At 47.0% G+C, this 21,283-nt stretch overlaps 1 protein-coding gene across 2 annotated transcripts in view; it reads left to right on the top strand.

Moving 5' to 3' along the window:
- Nucleotides 1-20,978, top strand: part of RND2 (Rho family GTPase 2) — a 32,623-nt gene extending 11,645 nt beyond the window's left edge. The window contains exons 3-5 of one of the 2 annotated variants that reach the window (XM_084857296.1): nt 11,404-11,513; nt 14,846-14,980; nt 16,844-20,978. In XM_084857296.1, coding sequence (XP_084713422.1) covers nt 11,404-11,513; nt 14,846-14,980; nt 16,844-17,086 — 488 coding nt within the window. In that variant the 3' untranslated portion in view covers nt 17,087-20,978. The remainder of the gene's footprint in view (nt 1-11,403; nt 11,514-14,845; nt 14,981-16,843) is intronic. The other variant, XM_084857297.1, reaches the window with a different exon arrangement.
- The last annotated feature ends 305 nt before the right edge of the window (nt 20,979-21,283 follow it).

Here is a 21,283-nt window from a genome sequence, read left to right as displayed (position 1 = left end):
TGTGTCTTTTAAAAAAAAAAATCCAAACATGGCAAAAAAGCTTTGACTCTGGAATTCTTTCTTGCTGTTTAGCCCTCCCTCTTTATAGCAAGCATTTTAACTGGACAGGAGTGTGGGAATCTGCAGCTTCTGGTAAAGCATCCCCCACTTTTGGAGAGGGGGGCATAAAGAATGTGAAGGAACGTTGATCTTAAAGATACAAATAGACAGTTGCAGAGGGGGAGTAGGGGGTGTGCCTGTGTTGTTGCTCACTCCCCAGTTTTCAGAGCTAGGGACTAGACTAGGGTGGCAGGACCACCACTATTCTGGGAAGGAGAGATGGAGAAGGGCTATGCTCTATTACATGCCAGGTGCTGTGCAGAGCATCACTGTGCTGTGGTGATCCTGCTCAGAGAGTGTGCAATCTGCATACCATGTCTGAGGTTTTGGACCTCCAGTTACTACCACTTGCATGAGTAAAAAAGGGAGCCAGGCACACACATGCCCCATCTGTTTCTTGATTCTTGTCACATCAGCTCTTGGTTTGCATTGGCTGTAACATGGGAATAACTATGTCTTGGTGGTTGACGGAGATGCTGTTAGCAAGCAGTATTGAAGCAGGATATAAAAATGAAGTGCATGTGAAGAGATGCAGCTTTTGCAGTGAGCTTTAATTCTGGGGAGGAGATAGTTATCAGGAGATAAATGGAAGTCCTCACTACTAGAAACTTGCATGTGATGTTGCCATGACATCACTAGCCGAACCTGGGAATCGTTGTTGGAGCACTAGCCGGTGGGAAAACAATTGATTCTGCCACAATGCATCCTGTGTGGAGGCTGCAGGGGCCCTATATGCATCCTCCCTTTCTTTTCTGTTCTTTCTTTTGTGGGGGGGCGGAGGAAATCTGGTAGGGTTGCCACCTTTTCAGTAGACTGGGGCTTTGTGCCTTTAGCAGCTGTGTTACTGGCAGATACCAGCACGTGAAATTTTCCCACCACTACATCTCAATGCTGGGAAAATCTTACCTGTTGATTTCTGCCTGTTAAAGGCACAGAGTTCCTGTCTGTAAAAAAAAAAAAAAAGTAGCAACCTTCAATAGGAGTTTGGGTGCTTATGGCTCCTTTTCCCCTCAGTTCTTTGCTCCCCCCAGCTCTCAAAGTAGCTGCTAAAATTGCAGCCTGATTAAGCCACAGCCTAAAGATGGGAGCCTCTTTCCCCACCTCTCTTGCTGATAGCCAGTTCAATTACAGCTGTGTGTATACTTTGCTTCCAGAATCATAGTTTCTAAGGTAGCAGGTGCTGCACTCCACAGCCTGGAAATCTTATATTTTGCGGTTTGGGAAACAGTCAGTTTCTAGCCCTTGTGGCTGCACAGAAGAGCTGGAAAGCATGTGGACAATGCCTAGTGAAAACAGAGGCAGGGAGCCCTAAGAAGGGCTCGCTGGGTTAGGGGAGCGGCAGGTTCATTGCTCCTCACCTCTCTACATGGGTAGCGGAAGAATACTTTATGCAAAATATATACTTGATTTCACTTATGTATTCAGGTTGTGTAACTTGGCTTTTTGTGGGGCAGAATTTCGATGTTTTTATCCAGTTACTTTTTTTAGCAGAGAGTATACTACACCCAGTTTGAGATACTATTGAATTTGTTGCCTGATAAGTGAAGCTTTCGTCTGATGATGCTGAGATGAGGAATTCTTCTAAATATAGTACCTTTATAAGAGAATTGTCCTGCAACAGTGTCTCATAGGACGAAGACTATCCTTGGGGTGGGTGCAGGATTTGGGATAGCCCAAAGCTTATTTTAGGGTGCATATCCCCAGATCCTTATTAATTTATACCCATAATAGCATGGGGGTGGGCAGCACACTTGACAGCAACTTTTGCAAGCACAGAGCATTGGACCTTATTTTAATGTAAAATCCTCAGTTCCTTGTTTGTGGGTGGGCTTGGGGTCTGGGACATCCTATGTTAAACTGTTTTGTGCAAAACCTATGCATTTGACCAAAGAGAGTGCTTGTGCCACTCAAAGGGAGTGGTCTTCAAGTCATGAGGATGTATGATACGGCATAGTGTAAAACGTATGTTGGGATACACAGCATATAAACATCAGTTTCATTCTTAGTCCATCCATGCAGATTTGTATCAAATGAGGAGTTTGGAACCAACTGTAGCATCCTGGAAGGAACGAGGAGCGAGTTGTTGGGAGTTTATGAGCTGTTGACTTCCTAACTCCTAGTTCTCTCATGGATTTGTCAGCCTGACTGATTTTGTACTTCCTGAAGTCATGTCAGTCCATGGAAGAGACTCTGGCGGGGATCTTGGTAAGAATTGAGGGGAGCAAATTGAGCAGTGGGGAAAAGCTGTCTGTTCAGAGGACTTTGGTTACCTTGAAATGATGCAGCTTTAAGGTGCAGCTTCAGGATGGAGCAGTCCACACCTTCTTTCTCGAGGTTTAGGTTTACCCAAGTTCACAATAAGTCACGTACTGGCAATGGAGCAGCTCCACTTGTGAAAGCTACTTCTGCCAGGGATTTATTTTTGGGTGGCGAATAGAGGCCTGTGTAGAGGGAAAACCAAAATTAGACCATTCTGAAATCTGATACTGCCTTCCCATGAAATTTGGAATTTGAGTGAGATTCCATTCTTAACTCTTCACCTCCAGAGCAGTTGCATGGCCAGCGTGATGCTGTTTCTGCACAGTCATAATCTCTTGCTGTCCATTGTGCAAAGAAGGGCATTTTGTACCTTGTGAACTATTTATTATTACTAAACCACTGTTCATCCAGTGGATCTCAGTGCAGTGTACAAGAGCCATAGGCACATGCAACCTTCCTCCCCGCAACAGCCCCTCTAGACACATCCTGAAAACACTACTCAGTGGGTCAGGGGAAGCTGAATGGGGTAGGCTGTGGAATAGGGGACTGAGGGAGAAGGGAGGGATCCCCCCAAATTGGGCGGAGGCAGCTTTTGGCTTTCTGTGCAGTATTTTCAGTGGACTGGAGTGGCTGCCCTGGGGAGGAGGGGCCAGGAAAGTCCTTTCCACCAGCCCTGCTGCATACACCTAAATCTGGATCCAACCCATGCACAAATTATTTAAGCAAATACAATAAAACAATATCCTTCATAACAATTACAGACTAACGGGCAGCAAAAAATGATAAAAACCACAAGGAGATTAAGACCACATAACCCTTTAAAATGCCTGGGTAAACAGAAAGCTCTTAACCACCCTGCACTGGAGAGATTGTAGTGTCAGCACCAGTCTCTGAGGAGGGCATCCCAGAATGCAGACCTCCAACAACAATCTGGCGCTGACACAGTTCCAAGCAGACTCCAGTGAAGTGTGCTTACCAATTACTTATTGGCTCTCCTGTTTGGAGTTACGGCTTGGTTGTGCGTTGTTACACAACTGATAGCCCACTAGCACATTAGCAGAAAAGCCCTAATCCAGAGTTTCTCATAGTGACCACAGAGGCTCTGGTTTGCTCCATTGAAGCAAATGTACAGATGTACTCTGGCCTCATCTGGAGCCACAGCTAAAGACCAATTTGAGTTGAGCTGCATTAGTGACTGAGTACAGATTTTGATGAGCGGTGGTGATTATTCTGGCTAAGTGGTGCCTGCAAACATTGGTGGAAACCTCATTCTCTATTCCTGGTAAATTGCGCACTGCTTTGTCCCAATGTTGCCTGCCCTGCCCCCTGCCCCGTCCCCCACCACCAGAGCTGCAATGGTGGAAGGTCTCCTCATGAATATGCAGCTCTGGATCCATTTTTTTCTGGTTCAGTTGAGATCTGTTTGCTATTTGGTAATGCAAGTAGCTTATGGACTGTAAAGGAGATGATCCATTATAGACCTTTTGTGTGCCACACACAAACTCATTCAGTAAGATGCATAAGCTGCTGCTCCTTTCATAGTCCCTCCATTTTTGCAAGTGTACTCTGTTCCTGCTTTAATTTTTCTCCTTCATACCTCTGTGACTCAGGTTACTATTAGTGTACAGATCAGGTAGCTCAGGCTACATGGATCTGATTTGGGAGGGGTTCCTTTCGGGCCTAGCTGCAGTGAGCTCTCCAGTGACTGCTTCTTGGTGAACCAGCCAGAACTTTGCAGAAGCTTCAGTTGGACTTGAGGGGTTCTCTCTTGACACAGCCCACCCTGGTTGCTTCTAGGAAATCCAGGCTGACTACATTTCTCACATAATGGAGCGGGGGCCGGGGGGGCTTTCTTTCTCAAGCTTGTGGCGGGGAGAAGTCCAGATTTTGTTGCCTTTGGGAAAGCTGTCATGTCCACATGTGATATTGTGGGTTTAGATCTTTACACTGCTGCTGGCTATTGCTCTGGCTTTTACTTGTTTTTTTTTATTTCTGTTTTAAACATTTAAAGGTTTTAGATGGTTTTATCATGTTGTATTTTAGGGCTTTAATTTTTGTGAGCTGTCCAGAGAGCTTTGGCTCCTGGACAGTATAGAAGTGTAATAGATGAATAAATATGATCCTTTTCATTCACTGATGGCTCTTCAGCCTCATTTAAAAACAGCAACAACCCTTTGAAAAAGCCTGCTGCTTTTATTTTCACCTTGGCAAATGCTTGTGTGGGGAACAATAGCTTGGCCCTTTCCTGCTGCTCTGCGTTTTGCGGGTGGGGGCGTTGAGGGTAATCTTGCAACAGGATGGTGCCTCCCCTTCCACCTGAGGGTGGAATGCTGAAGACTAAGGAAGGAGGACTGAAGAAGATCTGGGTGTGTGCTGTCAATTTTGAAATGGTGCAGTGTGGCACAGTGGTTAGATTGTGGGATTTTGATAGGGTTTCGGGGAGGGGAACTCAATTCAGTGCTATCCCTTAAATTTGTTTTTAGTGGTAGGTCTGTCCTCTTAAAATATGTGAAACAACAGTGTGGCTGAGCGTGTTGCCAGACAGGGCTGTTATCATGCCATCGCCTGGCCTCATTCACAGAACTATACAGGGAGTCTAGGGGCTGTTGTCATAGCCCTCCTGTGTTTTCCCACTGCTTCTGCCATCTTTTTTTCTTACTGTGGGAAATCTGTTAAGGAAGAAAAGGCAGGGTAGATGCACAGTGCCTTCTGACTGGTAGTGCTAGGAGCCCGCTGTCTAGAAGCACCCTGGATGTGTGCAGTGCCTTTCCCTTGGCCTAACAAAGAGCAGCCGCCACACATGGCAGGAGGGAGGCCTTCCAAGAGCTCCGTGTTGAAGCAAGTGTGAGTCATGACACCCCTCTTTCCCCTAGCTAGGAAGTGAAGTGCTATATTGGCTCAAATCACAGGTCTGTTTCTTGTAGCTCATACCAAGTGCCTGTGGGCATGTCATTCTCTGTCAGCCTAACTCTCTGTTGTGGGGGTAAAATATAAGAATTGTGATGTGCCATTGAAATGAGAATTAGTAGGCAGCAGTAGGACTGGTGGTTGAGGGGGCGGGATCCAATTCTTTGGAGCCAGCTACATGTTTTAGGAGCTCAGGTGCTTGAGGGTGGATCAGCAAGGAGCCTTGGTTTTGACATGGGTTATGGCCTCCATTTTGATGGAACCGAGTCCTCATGGTTTTAGAGCAGTTGACTTTCTGGTAAGATCCAGCTCGAGGGCTGTGCTCTAGTAGAAAGAGCAGTCCAGCTGGAGGAAGAGTGGCGTGGTGGTTTTTGGCTGCTACATGCCAGCTTTTCTTTACCTTCCATGTTCTTTTGTTTGTGCTAGGATGAGAGTGGAGGAACCAATGAGGCCAGATAGGAAGCTGCTATAGGGAGACAGTATGAGCACTAGGCTGTTCTGTTCTGGAGGGGCTAATGTGGTGGAAGGCCTACAGGCCTCCCTGCAGGCATCCTCTCCATCTTGCAGTAGATGTCTTGAGTTCTCCCCTTCACTAGGAGAAGCTGCAGCGCCACCCTGCAAGCAGTGGATGGCCTTTTGAGTCTGGCACCACTTGCCTCCTTCTGAGGGATGAGGGAGACAGTTGGGGCCAGCCAGATAAATAATAGTGCCCTGCTGGTGACGCTTCAGTCATTGTGCACTGCACTGTAGAGGTGAGCCACTGCAAGAGCAACTGGGGTATCTTTCTGTATCAGCCTCGCATTGTGCGTTTGCGGGTGGGTATCAGGCCTGTGCTCAACAGGGCTGCGCTGCTTGCTTTGACACTAAGCCTCACTCTTGCCCCCATCACCCATCCACACGTCTTCAAGCCTTGGGCTCTGCCAGGATTCAGGTTCGAACATGAAAAATGAAAGAAAGCGATGGATGTGGCGATCCCTTGAGAGGCACAACCCACTTGCTGGTGGCATGCTGAGATCTGGATTGAGTTGTGTGGGGCTGATTCTGCCGTGCCGCAGGGGATTTGTCAGAATAGGTGGCTTCTTGAGTCCCGCCCTCTCCTCTGTGATCTTGGATTTTGTGAACTTGGCAGGCTGCAGTGTGTATCTCAGCTAATCTGGCACCTTTGCCGCTGTGGTCAGGTTGTGGCATAGCTAATTGCTGCAAGGTGCCAAGAGTGGGTGTGGGCATCCAAGGCAGGATCCAGCAGTGCCTTACCACTGCTGGTCAGCGCTGCCAATTCCCGCCAGCCGCAGCAATGTAGTGCTTCCAGGGGCAAGCCCCCAGACAATTGGAAATGCTCATTTCTGGAAGGTGCGACCTGCCCCTTCCAGAGACGTGTGATTCTGGTCATTTGGCAGTAGGTGCTGGCCGCACGTGCACTGGGAACCAGCAGTGCTGGCCGCAAGCAGTAGAGCACCATTGCATTCTACCTGTAATTTCCGCCTCTCTGAACTGGACTAAGCCATTGTCCCTGTGTAAGGAACTGTACTATTTCCTAGAAAAGAGGGGGGATTGCCTCTATTTTGGGTGGAAAGGGCTTCTGTCATTTATTGAGGGCCTTGGCCTAGCAGGAAGGCAATGATTTGGCTGAGCTGGAACACTGGCATGGCAGCCAGTTTTGGGAGAGCACTGCCTAATTTTTGTATCAGCAGAACGAGACATTACGATGAACACACAGTTGTTCCCCTAAACAGCAGCCACTTGTTGACTCCCCCCTGCCCTGTTTGTAATATCAAGGACAGCTGACCCGTACCCTAATGCCATAACATTCTGCATTCAGCCACCCCTGTCAGTGGCAGCCAGTGAGGAGGAGTGGGGTGGGGAAATGCCAAACAGTGTCGCAAGGCAGGACACAGGCAAGTCGCACTGCACGTTATGGGGTGGGAGGGAATTTCATGCCCCAAATTGAAACATTGAGAGGTCAAAACACTTCATGCTCCCATCTGCATTGGAGAAGAATGTCTAATGTGTGTCACTGCTGGATCCAACTGGGCAGAATCTATCATTGCAGCCTGTTAATCAATGGCCTCTGCATTGCATGCTGGCACCTCTTCCATGTGCTGAAAAGAAGGTGGGTGGATCTGCTCCAGGCTGCCTGCCATCATTCTAGACAGAAGGGCTGTTCTTCCCCTGTCTTCCAGTCTATGGCTACTATGAATGACTTACCTAGTATGTTGAATGTGGTGCAAAGCATTATTCAATCATTGTTATAATTGTTTTTGCAACCCTGTAAGACCAATTCTTGTTCCCATTTACAGATGGGGAGTCAGTAACTTGCTCAAGGCCATCCACTATGTCTGTTGTATAGGTGGGACTTGGAACTAGGGAGAGGGGCAAAAGATCTTTCAAAATGTAGGATTTGTGAGCCCCCCCCCCCCCCATTCCCAAATGTGGGGCTGACGGTAGCAAAAAAGGCAGTCTGGACACTCTCACAACTACTGTTCTTTCTTTATATCTTCCAGGACTTTGGGGAACCTAGGCAGGAAGGAAATTGTGACTAGCTTTCACTGTTCATGTGGGTGTGTAATTCTGATTCTTGGCTTATTCCTGAACTGTTTTGGCAGGACAGGTGCAGGTGACTAGGCCCATATTTTAAAACACGAATGGTGTTAGGGTAGCTGAACTCTCGTAACACCTTAGTTCATCCAGATACAAGGTCAACTGCACCACATTGCCTCCGGTTCTTGCTGCTTCAGAGCAAATAGTTTGTACCTTGGTGCATGACATCTGCAACTACACTGAATTAGGACTTGGCTTGGTAGCCTCACCTAAAAGAGATGAAATTAATTGGAAGGGGAAATACTCAAGCAAATTTACAGGCAAAAGAATTAAATTTTATTTAATTAAATAAATAAAGGGATTACTCTCTCCCAGCTGTGCCCTCCTGGGTACTCGGTGGAGCACCAACACCGACTCAAGGGTCAGGGAGGGGGAGCGACCATGTTCTATAGGAATTCCAGCTCCCTCTCTAGGCTTCCTGTTCATTCGAGTGCAGATCTTGAGTGTCTGTACCTTGTGTTGGGTACCTGGGGCAGATTAAGGATTCCGTTGGTGTACCGCCCACCCTGCTGCCCATCAGACTCCCTGCCTGAGCTGACAGAGGTGATCTCGGACTTGGTGTTGAGGACCCCTAGGATGATGGTCCTGGGGGCTCTCAACTTCCATACTGAGGCTGCTGTATCCAGGGCAGCTCAGGACTTCATGGCCACCATGACAACCATGGTGCTGGCTGTCCCAACATGTCATTGACCCAACACATGTAAAAGGACACGCTTGATCTGGCCTTCTTGACTGGGCAGGAGGATGGTGATCTCAGAGTGGGGGAATTAACATCTGTCCCCTTGTCCTGGTCAGATCACTTCCTACTGAGGTTTAGACTCTCAGCAGCCTTTCCCCTCTGTGAGGGTGGAGGACCTATTAAAATGGTCTGCTCCAGAGCCGAATGGATTCTAGAGGGCTCTGGGGGATTTTCCTGCTGGTGTGGCTGATGCCCCTGTCGAAGCCCAGATCGCTGTGTGGAAAGTAGAGATGACTCGGGTAGTTGACATGATCACACCCAAGCGCCCTCTCCCCCTGAGCAGAGTGCAGCCAGCTCCTTGGTGTACACTCGAGCTGAGGGCAATGAAGCAAGAGGGGAGACGGCTAGAACACAGGTGGAGGGAAACTTGTGCTGAGTCTAACCGAACACAGGTTAGAGCTCATTATCGAGCCTACTCTGGCAGTGAGTGTTCTCCACCATCATTACATCTTCTCAGTGTTATCCAGCGGAGCTTTTCCAAGTGGTTCATAGCCTGCAACATTCTGGGCCAGGGAGATTGTGGAACCCTTGGTAGCATGCTGTGATGAGTTTGCATGGCACTTTGAAGATTAAGTCACTCAGATTTGTCATGAATTGGACACCACATTTAATGCAGTTCCAATAGTAGAGGCATCCAGAGCACCATCTGGTCCAGTCTTATTAGATGAGTTTCAAGTTATTGAGGCCTGAGGATGCGAACAAGGTGCTTGGCCAAGTCCGGTCGACCACCTATTATTATGTCAAACAAGGAGGGGATATCTGGCTGGGTCCAGGAGGTTGTAAATTCCTCCTTGAGAGAGGGAGTGGTGCCAGCCTCATTAAAAGAGGCAATAATCAGGCCACTCCTGAAAAAGCCTAACCTGGACCCAGAGGATGTTAACAGCTATTGGTGGGTGGCCAACATCCCCTTCCTGGGTAGTTGCTTGAGTGGGTTGGTTGCAGGACAAGTCCAGGCACTCTTGAATGAAACGGATTATCTAGATCCATTACAATCAGGCTTCAGGCCTGGTTTTGGAATGGAAACTGCCTTGGTTGCCCTGTGTGATGACCCTGTGGGAGAGGGACAGGAGGAGTGCGACCCTGTTGATTCTCCTGGACCTCTCAGCAGCTTTCAATATCATCGACTCTGGTATCCTTCTGGATAGGTTGTCTGGGTTGGGATTTGGAAGTACTGCACTGCAGTGGTTCCACTCCTGTCTGGATGGCCAATTCCAGAAAGTGGTGCTGGGGGATTATTGCTCTGTGACTTGGCAATTATGCCATGGGGTTCCACGGGGCTCTGTTTTATCCCCTGCACTGTTCAACATCTACATGAAACTGCTGGGGGAGGTTATCCGGAGGTGTGGGCTGAGGTGCCATCAATATGTGGATGACACCCAGCTCTACCTCTCTTTTTCATCAAACCCAGGTGAGGCAGTGGCTGTTCTGAATCAGTGCCTGGGCACAGTAATGGACTGGATGAGAGCCAATAAACTGAAACTCAATCCAGACAAAATGGAGGTACTGTTAGTGGGTGGTTCATCTGCCTGGCTAGGTGATATTCAACCTGTTCTGGAGGGTAGTGCACTCCCCCTAAAGGATCAGGTTCGTAGTTTGGGGTTGCTCTTGGACCCAGAACTGTCACTTGAGGCACAGGTGGACTCAGTGGCACAGAACACTTTTTATCAGCTTAGGCTGATACACCAACTACACCCTTATCTGGACAGTGATAGCCTAGCTACAGTTATCCATGCTCTGATAACTTCTCCTCTGGATTACTGCAATGTGTTATATGTGGAGCTGCCTTTGAAAATGGTCCGGAAACTTCAGCTGGTCCAAAATAGGGCAGCAAGATTGTTAACAGGGACTGGCCTGCGAGCTCATATTACGCCAGTACTTTTCCATCTGCACTGGCTGTCAGTCCATTTCCAGGCCTGATTCGAAGTGCTAGTATTAACATTCAAAGCCCTTAGCGGGTTGAGGCCAGGTTATCTGAAGGATCGCCTCCTCCCATATGTGCCTGCCCAGACCCTAAGATCATCCTCAGCAGTCCTTCTCTGTGAGTCCCTGTCAAAGGAAGTGAGGTGGGTGGCTACCAGGAAAAGGGCCTTTTCTGCTGTGGCACCCTGGCTGTGGAATTAGCTCCCTAGAAAGATTCACCTGGTGCCTATGTTGTATTCCTTCGGGTTCCAGGTGAAGCCCTTTTTATTCTCCCAGTATTTTAGGATTTTAGCTTCCTTTTCGCTTTGTTGTTTTAAATCTGTATTTTAACTCTCTGCATTGCTGCTAGGTTTTATTCAGTTTATTCTGTTGTACTGTTATATTTTGGTCTTAAGCTTTCATATTTTATATTATTTTATGCAGCACTTTGTGGTGTTAGTTTTTGTGAATTGCCTAGAGAGCTACGGCTGTTGGGTGGTATAGAGATGAAATAAATTAAATAAATACATACATTTAAATATTCTCTGAATTTGATATACATCTCTTAAATTAGTAAAGCTTTCTCATTCATGTTGGATTTAGAAGTTTTTAAAACTATCCAATCCAAAACAAGATATAGACACATTAATGCTTATCATTTACTGGTAACATTTATCAACAAGATTTTAAGATTTAGTTCTTTAAAATCAAATTTAAAAATTCAGAATCTCCAGATATTAATTTTAAAAATTTGTCAACTTTGTGTGAGCTCCTAAGGTGTAAGTTCATCTGTTTGGAATTACCTTTGCATATCTGAATAATGCAGAAGTAATTCTGAGTTAAAGGTTAAATGCCATGTTTCGTTCCAAGACAAAGCTAAGGTATGTGTCTTCCTCATGCAGGCTCAACGTACTATGACAACGTGCGCCCCCTTGCCTATCCTGATTCAGACGCTGTTCTCATCTGTTTCGACATTAGCCGTCCTGAGACCCTGGATAGTGTCCTTAAAAAGGTGAGCTAGCTAAAATGTGTTTGTGAGGTTGGGAGTATTCTGATATAGTGTCATTTGTGGAACTTGTATTCCTGGGAATTTCGGCTTGTGGTGGTTCAAAGCGGAACATCTCTAGTCCTCATGCTTGTGTTTGACAACTTGCAGGCAAATGCTGTTATCTAGAGGATGCCATCCACATGCAAAAACAAGCAACTGCAAACAGAACTGTGACACCATGTGCAATTTGCTGCTTGGCAGGAATAAGAGGCCTAGTTCTTGCACACTATGCTTTACACAACTTTCTGTGGGATATTTTGCGCCAGCTGTAGATCATGCCGCGCATAGTCAAAAGGGCCCAAAGCACCTGGCAAGATGGAAGGTTTAGCTTCCCATTTTTTAGATCAGAATGGCTGCTGCCAAAAGTGTTTGTGTTTATGACTGCGTGAGTGGTGCTTAACTTTTTTTTTTTTAAGAAAGAAAAGTGGTGCTGGGACTTGAGCTTGCCTTTGGGCTTGGAACCCCTTCCCCCGAATACCCACCTCATCCCCGCTCAGTGACCTTGTGTAGATTCCTGGCCTTGTAGAAATCTAAGCAGTGCTTTAAAGTCGGCGTGCCGTCATGTTTGTTCCAGCAAATAGTTTGTCATCATCTTTGCTCCGTGCTGTTCACCTCCAGCGTGGCTCAGCTGCAGCCCACCCTGAGGCTTCTGTGGAAATGTGTGAGTTTTTTGATGCAGTGCTTAAGACAAATGGTGTCCTCCAGGACTTCTCTTCTGAGCCATCTCACGCTTTCCTCCAGGGCACATTTCATAGGCTTGTATGGCAAGAAAGGTTCCTCTGGCACTGTGAAGTAGAAACCAGGATTTAGCTTTTTGATACTGAAATAAATATGAGTGGTTTTCAAGGCTGTGTTTGCCCCGCAGGCTGAGATGTGGATACATGAGGGTGGGGAATTCTCGTAACTGCTGCCTGCAAAATTTGAACTGGCTTTTGATTTCCACAGAGCTTTGGATTCACACAGTTTGTAAGGCCAGAGGGGAGGAGAAATCACTTGAGACTCTGAATAAACAGTGTCATATAAACTTGCTTTCTACTGAGCTCATGGAAGCCACCAAGGTGACCCGAATTCTGTGCCAAGAAAGCTGAATTCTGGAATCTAGAAGTGGAGCTGTCTTTTGAATCACTGTGTCACAGAAAGGGGAAGCTGAAGCACGTGAACCTTTAAGATCATAAATGCAAAGAAGGGGAGGCCACACAAAAGCACTTGTTTAAACCTAAATCCCATTGAACTAAGAATCAAGTGACTTTAAGATTGTAACTGCAAAACAGTGAGGAGGGGGAGGATCCACACAGGGAAATGCTCATCATCATCATTAATTGTTTTTAAAAACTAATGATCCATTGCAACCTATTGTAAAAGGGGCACTGAGAGAGCATGCATGCAGAAGTTGAATTTAAGGGTGGGGGGTGGGATAATAATATCCTCAGAGCCACGCAGAAAATCAGTCTTTGGAACCCAGCAGCAAGTTCTGAGAGCATCCAAAATCCACCCCTTTTGGCATAAGCGTCCCCACTGCAACCCCTCCCCAACCTACTCAGACACTCCGTACACATGCACACACCAGCCATGCACAAACATGCATGCAGTCGTGCACACATGCACAAATGATACACATGCATACATGCACACATACCATGCATGCACCCCCCAAATCATATACATATGCACAAACCATACACACACTATTCACACGCAGACACCATTCACACAGACAACACACCATAAACGCATACCCCTGACACATACCCCATACACCCCCCATAAATGCACCCAGTATGCACCACACACACACAAACAGTACACACAGTAACCATACACAGAAACAAGCCATACATACAGCAACCACACACCAACCGTGCACACACACATCTTGCCCATACAGAAGACACCACGCGCACACATCATATATACAAACCATACACACACTCCATACACACAGTGTACACCCATACATGCAGAACATACACATACCCCATTCACACAGAAGGCATTCACGTGCGCGCACTCACCCGCCCTGTTCACACAGTCCCATTCAGAGCACCACATCTACGCATAACACCCCCCACACAGGCAGCCGCAGCCCACACTGGCCTTGCCCTCCCCCCGACCTGTGCCGTCTGTCTCGCCACCTGTCCCCCTGGTTGCTTCCTGCTCTTGCTGTGCTCTGGGCTGAACAGACCCTGGGAGGGCGCTTCTGGGCCTGCGCAACAGGAGGCTTTTCTCTCTCGAAGTGGAGCTCTTTCCATTGGCTACAGGTGCCTCAGCAGATGCCCAGTTCCCAACATTACTTTTGGCTCCTGCAGAGGAGACTCAAATGCTGCCGTACACGACAGTGGGCAGGAAAGCGTTCCTGCCAGTGCCCTGCCCCCTCTGCTGCCTTCCAGGGATCTCTGCTGCTGGGGGAATGCTCTGAGCCTGTGCAGCCATCATGCACGCCCAGTATCCCCCCTAGTGGGAAAGAAGAAGCAGGGAGAGAGAGTGTGACGCACTGATGTGTCACCCCACTTTAATTTTCTTCAGCAGATTAAGGTTTGGGGGAGGTAAGAGGTGAATAGTGGGTCATCACACTCATGACCTCTTATTGCTCCCCCGCCCACCCCGCCACTACTAGGAAAGGAAAGATAATAACTCTGCAGTGTCTTTTGACTGGAAGCTGTAGGAACCATCTGCCTGGAAGCACCCTGAGAATATTTTCTCTTTTCTTTGCCTCATCATATAAATGGCTATTTATCTGTTACTGTTCTCCTTTGTTTGCTTATGGGTTTTATGTCAATGCCATTTCTTGTTTGTATCTCGCTTTGGGATTATTTTATAATGAGAAGCGGGTAAGAGATTTCTGAAATAAATAAATAATCTGCAAATTAATCAGTCATCATCACTGAGCAACAGAAACTATCCTCCACTGATGTCTTATTTAACTGCCTAAGCAACTAGGTGCTATACAATTCTTTAAAGGAGTAACATATCCCTGCCTGAAATCTTCCAATCTGAATTTTGTAACGCATAGCACCTGATGTTTATGCACTACGTATCAGCAAGCATTGCGTCCCTCTTGTCTGGAATGCTGGTTTTCTCCTTTGCTGCTGATGGCATCAGATAGAAAACATTACCAACTTGGTACCTTGTTGCTCTTTTATAAACAAGATGCAGCAGAAAGCAGCTTTAAAAAGATGAATGGGGAAAGTCATGGTGTGATGGGGCGGGGAGTGTGCAGAGGCTGGGGCTGACCAAGCCAGTCCCCTTGTCAACTGTCTTAACTGTTTCCTTTATTTTCTCATTCTTTCCTCTTATAGTGGCAGGGGGAGACACAGGAGTTCTGCCCCAGTGCCAAGGTGGTTCTAGTGGGTTGCAAACTGGATATGCGCACTGATCTGAACACTTTACGGGAACTCTCCAAGCAGCGCCTTATCCCCGTCACACATGAGCAGGTCTTTTCTTTTGTTTTTAATCAGAGCTTGGACTTGCCATGTTTAAGCCATGGGCCCTATTGTCAGTGTTGGGGTTTGATTCCAAGATAAATGTTTAATAAAGAAGAGTGTCGTTCAGCAGGTGCAGAGTGCACAGTCTGTTTCTAGGACCAAATTAAAGTGCTGATTAAAGCCCTAAACAGCTTGGGACCAGGTTATTTGAAGGACCGCCTGTATGAATCTGATTGACCACCAAGGGCCCTGCTCACATACCTACCAGTAAGATCTATCAGGTTGGCGGGCACAGGAGACAGGGCCTTTTCTGCGGTGGCCCCATCCTTATGGAATGCCCTGCTATGGGAAATACTGCCAGCTGCCTCCCTCACTATTTTTAAATGAGCCTTAAAGACTTGGATGTTTCAGTCTGCTTTTAATTGATGCTGGTTTATATTCCATATTTTATTTATGTATTTGTTACATTTATATCCTGCCTTTCCTCCAAGGAGCCCAATGGTACTCCTCCTCTCCATTTTATCCTACATTTTATGGTATTAACCGTCACTGATATTTTTATTTTTTATATGTTTTGGAATGGTATTTCAATGTTGCTGTTTTCATTTACATGTAATTATTATTTAATTTGGGGGGGGGGGTAAACTGCCTTGAGAAGGTCTCTTATTTTTAAAGTTAGTATGAGCTTATTTGACATAAATAATAAATAGACTTTGAATTAACGGGAAGGTCCTTAGTGTTGAAGGCTGTAGATCTGAGCAGACTTGATGACTCCCAGCATTGACCCATTTAAAAACTAATCACCAGCCAGGGAAGAGATATGGGTTTGGGTTCAAGGATGTGAAGTTGTGTAGATTCTGACGTTTGCATACACCTGCGCTGCCACAAATGACAAGTGTCCAGTGCATGTAAATCATGTCCTGTCATAACACATGACAATCTACAGATAACGTGCCAGTGTGTATATGTGTATGTTTAACTTCCCACCGCACCATAACCACTGAAGTGCTTCCCAGCAGGATGTAAGTGCAAGGCAGTAAAAAGGTCCACAGAGCAGATCACTACAGGCGATGCATGCAAATGAGACAGTCCACGTATTTCTGAAAATCTGAATCTGAAAACAGGAAGAGTCCATCTCAAACAGGAATCTGAAACAGGAAGAATCCATCTCAACCCATATAGGTTATATGGCTTCAGTTTTATATGAGTTTGTTGTTTGCTGTAGATGGTACTTTTTAGAATTATTCTTTCTGTTATTTAAAGATGTACTGCAATCCAGCCTATGGCCAAGGAAACAACCAGGACAGCATCCTAGATGGACAAAGATCCAAACTTGTACATTCAAAGGCAGATACCTCAAAGTACCAGATGCAGGGCAGAAGCTCTCTGCATTGCTCTGCTTGTGCTTCTCGGGGGACAGCTTAAATTGCTGGGCTTAATACGTTTTTGGTGCCAGTCTAGCAGTTCATACATCATGGATGTCAAGATGCAAAACAAACACCAGTGTTCTTCTCACCCTTCCTCTTACGTGCCAGCCCCCCTCACTCAGTTTTTTTAAAAGTGTTTCTTCTGTCTCCACCTTCTAGCTAACAAAGAAGCTAAAATTAACTGCTGGCTGTGATGTAAAAAGAAACACACTGGGTAGCGGTGTCTGGGGAAGGTGGTAGCTGGCGAGCATCTCACAGGGAATGATGGCTCGGTATTGGGGTAGTGCTGTGACAATGACGCGATATTTCTAGAGAGAGGAGTGCTTTGGCAGAATGGAGGGGAGGAGAAGAGATCACAAATAAATGCTTATGAGAACCAGGGAAGAAAGCAAAAGGTTCTGGGGTGAATTCTGGCCTGATGTGTCGACACATTGTCCCCACACAGGGCGGCATGCTGGCCCGGCAGTTGGGTGCTGCGGCGTATGTGGAGTGTTCTTCCAAGGTGTCCGAGAACAGCGTGCGGGACGTTTTCCATGTGACCACACTGGCGTCCATCAACCGTGTTCACAAACACCTCAAGCGCAGCAACTCAAAGCGAGGGCTGAAGCGGGTTGCACCTGGACGGACGGACTTGTTGACTGACTCTGAGATCCGCAAAGACCGGGCCAAGAGCTGCTTGGTGATGTGAGAGAGGAGGAGACCCCAGAGGGGCTGAAGTATAGCACTGCCTGTCTTGTTCATATCTCTTTGTACAGTAACTGGTAATGGGGAGGTCTCTGCACTGTTGGCCACATTCCTCAGGATGTAGGTCTGAAAAAACTAAGCCCTCCATGGAAATCAGTGGGTGAGCAAGAAGGGATCTGCCTGAAGTTACAAATGCTATGAATATAGTGAAAACCTCTGGATGGGGCTAGTGTTGCACAGGACACAGAAACGCTCAGGTAGCAGGAAACCTCCAGAGAAAGGAGTACATCACTTCGTGTGACACGGATGGGGAAAAATCCTTCAAATCCTCTTAAGAGTAATTATTTTGGAGCTAGTTTCAAATGTGTAGGGGTCCAGGCATCTGGTATTTCTGTGTGTTTTTGTGAAATGGACACACTGGTGAGGTGCAGGGCTGGTGCTCATGCTTGAGGCCAGTCATGGAAGGGTTGGAGGAGCGAGAGATCTTTTGAGAAGAAAAATGGGGGGGGGGGTCAGTTTGGCAGAGTGGGAGGATGATATTGGGCCGCTAGGAAAGTTGAAGGGTTTTGTAGGGGGACTGTAAACAGAAATGCCCTTGGGACCCTGAGGTGATTGGACTGGGCCATTTCCCTGCCTTGTAAACACCATCGATGAGACAGTGCCAGGGCAATGGGTGCCATGAAAGTAATTCACCTCTTTTTGGACCCCAGCCCCAGCCCACCCACAGCCATTCTCCCATTTATGCTCTGTCGCCTTAGGTTTTGTTGCATGGCACAATATGCGTCTTATTTCCTAGGAAGCAAAAAGGACCCAAATAGCCTGTTCCACCCACTTCATTGCCATGGCAGGAGGCTAGTTTTTCCCTGACCCCCATTGCCTCACCTTCACCCCTCTTAAATACAGAGGAAGTGAGGCAGAAGTACTAGGTGGCTTCCCTAAAGAGGGAAGAAAACAATAGTTTCACTTCCAGTGCCCCACAGGTAGTAAATTAACTATGAAATTGCAAATCAGGAAGGTTTTGCAATTTATGCCTGTTTTTCAATCCACGGTACTGTTTTTGTCTGTTTTGTGCCAAAGAAAACTCACTTTGGGACGTGGAAAATGTGTCCTTTGCATCTGAAGTTTTCTCTCCACCAGTATCTGGGTCAGGGACCAGGGCACAATCATTAAGAAGTATGGAATTGCAGCTAAGTAAGTTTCTCTTGAAATGACTTTGGGAAATGTGTTCGATGGGCAGTTGCACAATATTTTGTGCACGTGTGTCAGAGGCCCTGGAGTAACAAGTCACATTAGCATTCATTAAACACCCCAGCAGACCACTGAGATCAAACCATTAATTGCTGCCAATGGACAGATCTGTGATGAGTGGAGGAGGGCACCTGGAAAGGCAGAGTTGTGATGGGGGAGGGAGCAGTCTAGCAGTCCTTGATGACTAAAATGCATTTTTCCTAAAACAGGAACCGGTTAACTTCCACCACTGCAGTTAATCTTCTCTGCCATCTTGGTGTTATCTAAGGACTTCCCCATGAGGCACATGCGTCTGGTAAAGCTCCAAGAGGTGTGGTTCTGGGGCCCCAGCCTGTCTCGAAGTTGTGATTTCTGAACTGGAATCCTCCATCTCCGAGCCACCTTTGGTTCTCCAGTAGTGGGGGAATGCCCTCTGCCTAGGCTCATTTCTGCTACAGCTGTTCCAGGGCCTAGGCCTTGCATTAAGAAGAGATTCTGGAGTGGAGACTGGCTCCTGTTAAGCGCTGAGCAGATGAAGGGGAGCAATGAGATCTTGGTGATGGAGGCCTCCGGGCTGGGTAGATAGAGGATGTCTTGTGTGCTTGACCTTGGTGGGTGCTATTGCAGCAGGTCTTTGTTTGAGGCAGGACTCAGGCACAGCCCAGACTGATCAGCACAAGCATTCTACCTCGCCTCCCATGTAACCCAGTTGGCCCCCACACATCTGGATTTAGGGATCAGAGATTGTGGCTCCTGCTGCCTCTCTTTAGGAATGGACCTTTATTGATGGTGTCCCTCTTTCAGGAAGGCCTAGGGGAGCCGTCCATGTGCAGCATTGCAGAGGCGCACCGTTCGCCCTGCCTGCCTGCCCAAAATGGCCCAGTTGTTCATATGCTGCCCTTGAGCATAGCAGCTCCATTGCACTGGCTTGTGAGCCAGAGCTGAGGAGCAGTTGGTGTTCTGGCATTCCTCTTTTCGGCCTGAGCTGGGTCTGGGATTCTGACACGGGTTATCTAGGGCCATGGTCGACCACAGCCTGGCTGTGGAGAGGCTTGAGCTGCACATCCCAGCCTTTGTTTGCACAAATCGAGAGGGGTGTGCGTGCTTATGCGTGCAAGCCTACCTGGAAGCCTCTGACATGGAATCCTTTATCCCCTAAGGAAGAAAGGACCTACTGGAGGGGAGCTTCAAGAATTGCTGAAAGAGCTTTGTGTTTGATTGTACAAATATGGAAAACTCACTGAGAGCTCAGAGAATTTGCCCCCTCCCCAGTTGTAGAGCACAATATTAATGCTAATTTGGCCGGGTGTTGGCCGTTGTAAGGTTTTGCTGTGTGTGAGGGAGAAAAGCAGTTCAGTCACTTGACATGACTTTTCTGCTAAGACAAATAATTTCTCTGACCTTAGGTATCTTGTCTTCGGCTTTCTATTATTATTAGGCTTCTAATACATGAATTACCTCCCCTGATGAGATAAAAACCTTATTAAGAGAACAATTCTCTCTTACAGAGTTGTGTTTTCCTTTCCTATCTCCTTGATAGCTCCTTACGCTGTTTTGTATTCAGTCTGCACTCTGAAGCCAGGTGGTGTTGAGAGTGAAGGAGCTGCAAGTTTGCTGAATCTTTTTTTTGTCTCTAGATGTCTGGATGCATCCCTCTGTCCAGTGTGTTAAATCAGCTGTCTGTTCCAAACTGGTTTTGTAATGCCAGAATATATGCTGGGGCTGGGAACCTTTTTTCTGTCGAGGGCCACATCCCCTCCGGTGGGGGTGGGGGTAATCTGTCAGTGACTGCATGCTGTCAGTGGGTGGGGCCAGAGGCAAAAGGGGGCGGGTCGCTCCACCCTCTTCCTCTTTCTCTCTCTGCCACCTCCCATTTATTTATTTATTTATTTCTCTCTCCTGCTTTCTCCACTCCCCCCCCCCCAGTCCATTTGGGATTTAGGGGAACAGCCAGTCGCTCTTGTCCAAGGCCTGAACTGATGGCTTTTGAAATTAGATGAAGGGTTGCATCCAGGTTGCAGAAATGGGTACCTTCGAGCAAGGGCGAGTGTACCTGGGATGGTGTGACAAGAAGTCTGGGGGTCCAAAGGCACCTCTCTTGAAGGAAAAATAATTCCACCTCTGAAAACAGTCTGTTCTACTGTCAAACAGCTCTTACTGCTGGGAAGTTTCTTTTAATGTTTAACCAAAATCTGCTTCCCTGCAATTTCCACCCATTGGTTCTAGTACTGTCTACTGGAGCAGTGGAAAAGTCTGCTCCAACTTCTGCATGACAGCTCTTCAGATATTTGAAGACTGCTGTCATACGTCCCCTTAAATGTCTTTTCTGTAGGTTAAATTCTTTCAACCATTCCTCATAGGACTTGGTTTCCAAACCCCTCACCATCTGGACACATTTCAGTTTGTCATTGTCCTTAAAATGTAATGTCCTCCGAATGTGGCCTGACCAACACAGAATAGAGCAAAGCTTTTACTCCCCCTGCCCCCGGTGAGGTGCTTGAAGCCTGTTAGAAATCCTGTCCTTGAATCCTAAACTGTGTGAGACTTGGTGGTTGTAACTGCTGGTAAAGTGAAGGAACAATGCACAAGTTCTGTGGTATTCTCTGCAAGTAACAACACCTGTCACTGTGAAAAGAGCCTCAAATAAAGTACCAGAGTTGAAGAGATAACCGATCTTATTTATGAGTCCTTGCTTTCTCGGGGTTTGTTGCTACTTGAATGATACATTACATTCCACTCCTGGCTTTATCAGCCTGTTGTTGCCAGGCTTTGTCACAAGGGATAGAAGAACTTCACTGTGGATGAGATGGCAACTTCAACCCTGCTCTACAACCCACAACAGGCAAGTGCTTTTGGACCAGATTTATAGACTTAAAGCTGGAAGGGATTGAAAGGTAGTCCAGTCCTTTGCTACTGCACCTACAAAGGCCACAAGAAAAGGTGGTGATAGCTCCAGAATAAGTCGTATTGGAGT

Source organism: Heloderma suspectum, chromosome 5 (assembly GCF_057233095.1).
Source record: "Heloderma suspectum isolate Gila_16-S chromosome 5, 16-S_ref, whole genome shotgun sequence".
Taxonomy (NCBI): domain Eukaryota; kingdom Metazoa; phylum Chordata; class Lepidosauria; order Squamata; family Helodermatidae; genus Heloderma; species Heloderma suspectum.
The sequence above is the reverse complement of the archived record's forward strand: the minus strand, read 5'-3'. Positions and strand labels throughout refer to the sequence as shown.